Source organism: Limulus polyphemus, unplaced genomic scaffold (genome assembly GCF_000517525.1).
Source record: "Limulus polyphemus unplaced genomic scaffold, Limulus_polyphemus-2.1.2 Scaffold3026, whole genome shotgun sequence".
NCBI lineage: Eukaryota > Metazoa > Arthropoda > Merostomata > Xiphosura > Limulidae > Limulus > Limulus polyphemus.
Window position 1 is genome coordinate 41,817 of NW_013668636.1, and position 8,903 is coordinate 50,719.

General features: G+C 34.7%; 1 protein-coding gene across 1 annotated transcript in view; it reads right to left on the reverse strand.

The window, feature by feature from the left end:
- Nucleotides 1–8,675, reverse strand: part of LOC106468495 (calcium homeostasis endoplasmic reticulum protein-like) — a gene marked incomplete at its 3' end in the record, with an annotated part of 50,416 nt that extends 41,741 nt beyond the window's left edge. Inside the window, exon 1 of the mRNA XM_013928925.2 lies at nucleotides 8,235–8,675. Within this exon, the coding sequence (XP_013784379.2) occupies nucleotides 8,235–8,259 (25 nt within the window). The remainder of the gene's footprint in view (nucleotides 1–8,234) is intronic.
- Between the last annotated feature and the right edge of the window lie 228 nt (nucleotides 8,676–8,903).

Sequence of the window (8,903 nt, forward strand, 5' to 3'; positions counted from 1 at the left end):
TAATAATAATAATAATAAAAAAGTTTCATGACGCACACATGCAAGTAGCTCATAGTAGCTCGTGGGTAATGTAATTCGATAGCGTAACATGAGCTGCACATTCCCCAATTCATTTACAACTTATAATGGCACTGATAGTAGTTAGAGGTTCAAAGAACAATAAAATTTAATTATGTATAAATGTATAATGTTACGATATACACGAGCTACTTAGGATAAACAAATGTAGTTTCATGTTACAATTTGAAGTTATTCTAGAAAGAAAAAAAGGGAAATTTAGATTTATTTATGGTGGTTGTTACAAGGTTCGTCGACCTGACTAATTCAATTCTGAGATAGGGTAGAGAAAATAAAAGATAAACTATAAAGTTTGAATGAAAAAAACATTTGAAATGCATTTAGGAGGTTTTAGGGATTACAGGATTTGGGATTTTTGATATAAAGAAAAGTATTTTTAATTTTAACATGAAAATGACTTTGCACATGGACTATTCAAAACAAATACTCAATATATTCATGAACAAATCTTTATTTTATTATATTAAAAATACTTCACAAAAAATATAATTTTTTGTATGTGAAAGACTTGTAATATTAACTGAAAGACTGCCAAATTTTGTGAAAATATACATTGTATATTGAAAGTTAGAAGTATTAAATCTATAAAGACTTTAAACAAGTACAAAGAGGTCATGTGGTCAGTCAAATTGACTGAGCCTGTGTTGAGAGAGTTAATATTCCCATCCAGAAGGGCAGCCCACCACAGCAGATGACAAATCTGGAAGGAACACATCCACAGGTAAAGTGTAGGAAAGGTAAATACTTACAGGATCGGGAAAAACAAAAGGTGTGGGACAGGACCGCCCGAAAATCTGAGACTGAGGAAACAGAAGACCCCTGATCCAAAACTCAAGAGAGGAAATCTGCATGTCTAAGAACAGTGGGTTGATCAGGGGGAAAACCCTGGACCCAGAAATCAATGACAGAAAAATTCCATTTGCATTGAGAAATTTCCATGTAGGAAGGGCGAATGAAACAAGCAAGAAAAGAGGCTAACTATTATGAGATGTCGGATCACCTCACCAATGACCAAAGGAAAACCAGGAGTGAAGATGGAAGACAGGAAAGTCTGGATGAAACACCGGTGACTGAGGGTGGCAAAGAAGGGACACAGACAGAGGAGGAAGTTGGAGCTGGAGAAGCTATGGAAACCACAGCAGAAATGGCTAGGAAAGAGCTACCAGAAGGATTGAACATGGAGTATCAAATATGACAAATCACCCAGAGAAGATGGAGAATGGGATGATAGACAAATATGTTGGTCTAACCCCGGCTGAAAACACTGATAGCTAGAGCAAGAAAACAAGGAACCAGAGACCAAAATCAAGGCAATCTGTGGTGAATGGGCATAGCAAAAGCTTCAATGTGAGAAGTTCCCCACTGATGCCAAAGCCACTGGAAAACAAAAGGATCAAGAGACCACTCCGTCGGATAATTGTTGTCTGGACAGGAATCCAATCCACAACAAGAGCAAAAGCCCCTGGAACATGGCATGCAATGATAGGAATATAGTGTGTGTGGGCCCAAAAAGAAGATCCAACGTATGAATAGAGATGGATGGAGAATGGGTGCTGACCTGGTAATTGAGATAAGCAACCACTGATGAAAAGTTGGAATGGATCATTACCAGACAATTTCTGGTCAAATAGAGAAAATGAACCAAAACATGACCTAGAGTGAGAAGCTCCAGAACGGTGATAGGGTAAGACTTCTTGGCTGCAGACCAAAAACCCTGAATCATCGAGTTGATCAACCCATGCCCCTCCATCCCCAAAGAAAACAAGGATGAGGAAGAGGAAGCAGGACACACGCGAACGTGCGAGTCATATCTAACCATCAAAAACTGATCAACGATAAGGACAGGAGGAACGGAATAAGAGCCAACAAAGGATCCCTGCAAAATTCCACTGGATGTGAAAAGCTCATAAAAGAGCCCACATATGAGCCTCACTTAAGGGGATAAGGGCTATCATGGAAGAAAACATTCCCAAAAGCGGCAGAACTTTCCAGGCTGTAATCAAACTGAAAACCCATCGAACAAAGTCAAAGAGGAGAAGGGCGAGCCCAACTGAGATGTGTATAGTAAAAGAAAAACACCCAAATATACAAGATATTGGATAGGTCACAGTAAGGACTTCTCCAACTTGATTAACAGCCCATTATAGCACTAGGAGCAGCTGATAAGGGTAACAGGCAGACTCCTGTTTGAAAGGAGCAAACAGTAGCCAGTCGACCAAAGAAAGAGGAAAGTGCAACCCAAGAGCATATTAGTGACAAACGAATGCACTGAATGCTCAACAAAACATACACAGCCGAAGAAATTCCGAAGGGCAGTGCAAGAAACAGAGTAAACACCCTGTGGAGAATAAACCGAAGAGAGGGTAAAATGGGGGTAGATTAAAAATTAGAATGAGGTGGGACAAACCTAGTACAGGTTGCCAGTCTCCAGTTTGGCATAAGGACAACAAACAGCCTGGAGAAAGATGAACAGGTACAATGGCCTGTAGAGAAAGAAAATCTTGTACCACCTCAAACATGGGGAAGGAAAAGGGTACCAGGGACATAGGAGGAGGAAAACAAATAATAGGACAAGTCCCTCTGATAAAACCCGAAGAACCCATGGAACTGTAGTGAAATATCATCAAATGTTAACAATACAGACAAGCTCCTACTGGACCAGAATCCTCTGGTTGGTCCTTGGTACTGTTGGTGACATGCCAATCAATATGGAATAAAACAAGATGATAAACCCCTGGAAGGGGGACAGGGACCAGTAGATATGGTCTAGAACAGGAAAGGAATTGGGGCATGCCATGGCTTCAACTGTGGCAAACGTACAACCAAAGTGGAAAGGGGTGAGTGTTGATGCAAAGATAACACACAAGATTCCAAAGTCTCAGATACATAATTGAAATCATATCATCAAAGCAAATACAGAAATCCTGAAAAGAAACAGGCAGCAAATGTACCTGGGACAAGAAAATTCCAACTACAGTGAAACCATGTGTGTAAAGCGATAGCCAAGGGCAACAAAAGAGATAATAAGGAATAATAAAAAACAAGGAATTGGATAATACATAACATACCTGAGAACTCATGTCCAAAATGCCTTATTAGGCCTAGCTGATTCTGCAGGAGGGATAGGTAAAAACATGGCAAAATCCAGTGATATAAAAAGGATATCAAATCTTCATTGGCCCAAAAAGGTTCAATTAAAGATGATTAGTAGAGCAAGTTCAGGATAAGAAAATTTACCCATATAACGAACAATTTCACGATGGATAATAGCAGAGAAATCTAACAACGGGTCTACCCCACCTGCAGCCTGTGAAAATAATGCTAGAGGTATCACACCTGAAGTAAAAATATGAACCTCAGAATTCATTGTAGAAGTAGGTAAATCAAACAAAAGTGTTTGTATGTAAAACCTGCAAGTGTGAAAAAAAAACAAAAAACTGGGAAATTAACTTAAATTAAAAAAGTTCTTCAGTGTAAAGAAAAATAATAATAATAACGAAGAAATCCAACTTCGGAAATTAAACTATTAAAATCAGGAGTTACATGAAGAGCACCAAAAGCAAAAACATCTGCACACGAGGACTGCCAAATGAGAAGTGATAGTTCAATAGAATTGAATAGAGGGAGTTACCTGCATCATGAGAGTATGTCACACTCTTATTGGTGAAGGGTTGACGCATGATGATTTGCATAAGAGGTGCATTGGAATCAGTCAATTCCAATGGAGGGAAGATAGAAGGCTTGTGGCATGCGTAGATTTTTTTTGCATATAGAGGGCAGTATTGAATGAGAATAACTATTTATGTGAGCAGAGATAATATACCATATTGGAAAATACTACTAATCACTGAGCTCTAGTCGTTAAGTGACAATGGCTGTGGAAATCATTCAGAATAGCACTGAAGAAATCTCACAGACTCTAGAAAAGGGGTCTTTTTATGTAGAGTGACTCGATAGCTTAGAAGGACCTGTTAACTCTTGCACCTATAACTATCATCATCATCACACTTTATTCTTGCCATATAATGTGTATACATGTGTGTGTGTGTATTACTTCTTACATTAGATGCTGTATCTAACAATGCAAGATAATTAGTAATAGTATACCCACATAAATTAATTGCTCATGCATGCAAGGTTGGGTTTAATGTGTTAAACATTATTATTTCAATACAAATTTTGATTTTAAGATTAACAATACTTTTATGCATCAGAAAACTGTCAAATATCACATGCAAAATCTTCATAACCTCCAGTTAATTATCAAACTTTTTTAGAAAAACTATATTTTATCTGTTATTTTTACATTGTATCTCTGTAAGGGTTTTGTCAATTTCACTGACCTTGTAACCAATATAAAAAATTAAGAAATATATATAAATTACAGTTTTTTTGTTCTAGAATGATTACAAATTATAACAAGAAACCACAAAGATCAACAAAAAAAATAAAATGGATAATGTTATAACTAACATTACAGAAGTTGCAATGACATGGTGCACGTGCAGTCCTGCTTACTGTATCCAATAGTATAAAACTGGCCTTTACAAATTGACCTGTCTTTGGTTTGTTCTAGTGAACCAGTACTTTTTAAAATACAGTTGCATTTTTGTTATAATACATTATATATACACATACATTACTACTATTTACAAATAAGTTATTAAATTTTAGTTATTTTTCTTAAAACAAATAACAGTAAATAAAGAATATATAACAAACTGATATTTTAACGATTACAAACTTTGTACTCGTTTGCCCACTTGCCATAATCTGCTAAGCCTTGTCAAATTTTGCATGTGGAAGATGTAAAAAAAATTTTTTTTTGATTTTATATATGCATTATGAAATAACCAAATATTATAAATTACTCTATCAATATTGCAAAATTCCACTATAATTCACCAGGTTTACTAAATAAACTGTATTTGAGTAAAAAAATAGTTTTTCAGACAACATTTTCACTTACTCCTTCAGCAATTCAAGACAAAGAAATAACCTTGGGAACTTCCCACCTTTTAGAGACTGAGAAAACCACTATAGGGACATTCTGATCTTTTGACTGGTTATTCACATCATAGACAGAAGTTTGTGTATGTAAGCATTTCCAAAAATGGAAAGAGGTGGGCAGAACCACTGTGTTTGATTCACTAAATGTAGCAATATCTCAGCAAATAGAAAAGAGAGGAGGTTCTTATTTAATACTCTAGCTTGTCAATATTGGTAATTTGAATTTGGACATCACAAACATAATTTAAACCAATGCTGTATTCAACATACCATGTGACACATAAAAATTGATATTTAGGAAAATTTTGTTTTAATATTTAGTTTTAAATAAAGAATTAACTAATGTTTAATACTGAAATTTGAATTATAATATACAATGTGATACCAAACTTACTAGCATACAATCATAAAACAGTAGATGAATAAAATTTTGAATAAAAGTCTACAAACGTGTGGACATGACCTTTGACCCCTGACCATAGGAAGTCCCGTAGCATAAGGGTTAATATACGTAATAAATAACATTCTGAACATACCAATATTACAAGTAAAGTAACTTTTTAAACTGTATATCTCAAGCTTTCATTTAATATACATAATAAGTTTAGCCTGTTATATATCATTTATATACATTTCTGTGATTTTCTTTGCCCATTCAAGCAGTTACTTTGGCCTATAAGGCCTAATATAAGCACAGCTTAACACAGCATGCTTGTAGGCAAAATAAAACTTCATACTATCAATTGCAAAATGATTTAAGTAATTCTACTTCCTCTTGTTCCAGGAAAAGCACTTCCTATTATGCTGTAACATCATAATTCAAATGAACTATAAAATTATAAAGAAAGCTTCAAAAGAATCACGACTGTATTTGTGAAAGATACTGTTCACAAACACTGTTTCTTCTAGCAACAAGCTAAGCTTTCCTCTGATCTGTACATGATTTTCTACTGACTCCACACAATTCCAACCAACGTATCTAAAACCAGTTTCCCACAATTATCCAATCAGCATTTTTAACAGTAACAACAAAGTCCCCCAGTGGTATGTCTGCAGAATTACAATGCTAGAATCCGGGTTTCGATACCCGTGGTGCACAGAGCATAGATAGTCCATTGGTTGTTTTGTGCTTAACTTCATAACAAACAGTAACAATCGTGGCCTCATTATAGAATTTCTCATTGACCTAATCAGTCTGATCTAGTGGCCTATAACAATTGACAAAAACTTTCTATCCTTGGACCCCCTGACTGTAATCCATTGACAAAAACTTTCTATCCTTGGACCCCCTGACTGTAATCCACATAGATTCAACTTCTTCTCTACCATCTTTTGTCTTCATTACCAACATTCCTGATATAAAGAGCCAATCCATTCTGTGTTATAAACAATCTGTTATTATTAAATATGTTATAAACTAGTATCTAAAAATAATTCCTATTATAATTGTTTTCCAAATACAACCATGTTTCAGTACTTCCCACTATATCATAGTACTCCATTTCAACTGGAACCTTAAGCTCTTATTTTCTCCTAATACTCCTTACACTAGAACAACAGCAACGTAGTTTTTTCTATCCTATTACTTTTATATTTAAACCTGATAGTTGCTTTTGAAGCTTTTATTTAACTTCTTATGCTTTGAATCTCTTTTTTTCTAAGCATCACAATCTAACTTCTCTCAGCACTAAGCAAGTTTCATTTCAACTGTCTTTAATGAACTTCTTTAGAGCTTCTTCAAACATCCCATCAATCCACTTATGTAAGGCCCATCTCTAACCCATCTGTTACATATCCCTTGTAATCTTTGTTTAAACATTGGATCCTGCTATGTAGTTCATACATACATGTAGCCTGAGGAAACACTGCTTAAAAAACAACCTGTTTATTTCTCTTCCTAAACTTCTGAAGGAATTCTTTATAAACAGCTCTTCTGACTTAGTATATGATTTGTTCCTACTTTCACTACAGGACACACAGAGAGAGAGAGAATTTTCACTGTTACCAACAACTTAACTATCAACACACAATATAATATACTGTATCTTAGGCCCTAGATCACATCAAAATTATTAGTCTAATTTTGACTGAAATAAGCTTAACAAGCACTGTACTGTTAGTAGTGGCAGGGTAAACAGGATATTAGGTGGTATCTATAGAAATATTGACTACAAATCTCAAAAGTTTATAACTTCATTGTAAAAGCCACTGGTTAGGCCATATTTGAAGAAGGACGTTGAATTGTTGGAAAGGGTCCAGAGAGGGGCTACTATAATGATACCTGAGATGGAAAGGTTAAATCTCTGAAACTGTTTTATCTTGAAAAAAAGATGAATTAGAGGGAATCTCATGGAGGTATTTAAGATTGTTAAAGTATTAATTTATTATATTTTTTATACTTCATGCTAGAAACTGTAGAACTAGGAACAATAAATAATGAATTTTGGCAGGGCAGTAGTCTTCTTCATGCCAATCAAGACAACTTTATTTTTCTAACAGGGTGCTTGGCTTCTGGAACAGGTTGCCTTCAGATGTGGTGGATGCTGTTAATTTAACAGATGGCTTGATAAATACTTGAATGATAAGGATTGATTTTGAATTTGAGTGTTTGATTTTTATTTAAAAATCTAGTTCATTGGATGGGGTAGCCTAGATAAATCAAAAGGACTCTTGTTCTTAAAATTTAAATTTCATATTTCTCTCTCTCTCTCTATATATATATATATATAAACAAATATATAGCAAACAAATCCTAATTATCCTTCCTAAATTAAATAATTAAATACTTACTTCAATAGTTGTGAGGAAATCTCCCACTGCGTAAACCTATTGCTCATCCCTTTCCTCATTACACACGGCGGAAGATACAAATCTGGTATTAATGTTAGTATTAACAATTTTACGTGAAAAATTAATAGTCTTGAACTTTCAATCGTTTTATTTAACTTTCCATAAAAATCAAACTTCCCACACTGGTATCACGAGAAAGACAAGACTGAGTTTCTCATCTAATAACACCTTAAACTTTTTAATTGTATTCAAAGTCGTTAGTTAGGCTTAACTTATTTCGGAATTTCATTTTATACTTTACACCATGAAGTTTCAATAACCATTAATATATATATCTAGATGTAATAAACAATTACCTTCTGGTGGTTTCGGAAGGTCCATCTTGTTATTTTAGTTTCATTAATCTCACAGGTGAATTTATTTCTGATCTCTGTTGCACGCAAAAACATTACCTACAAAACAGCGTACTGGTTTAACCTATCAGCACGTTTGTAGTACTGAGACATTGTATTTACACGTGCTAAGCCTATTTAACTGGAACGATGCTAGCCGTTACTCGTCTCCAGCTTCGAAGTTATAATTTTTCAGGCCTTTTAATGGCGGTTTTCTTAGTCAAAATTATAGCCGTAATCAATGACAGTACGAACAGTTGTGGTGACAATAGCGGATGAAAATAAGAGTTAAGTTTATTTGGCAGGGAAAATCTATTTAAATGTTAAATACTTTTGTGAGTTTATCTAAACCTTTACCCGCACAAATATTCAATGTTTAGACCTAAACATATTATTTAAGATTAAATATTATTGTAAGATATATTTTAACATTTCAATTTAGATGTTTGATAGAGGGCGCATGATGTTAAAATAGGTCTAGAATACCGAAAGTAGAAAATTCTAAATTTCTACGTCACGAAAATGTAGCCAATTCGAGGACTATCGAAGATGAGAGTAGATTATTAATATGAGAACCAGCTAGCAGTGAATCAGGGTTTAGTTTTCAGTTGGTGGTGCTAGTCATTGATTGCC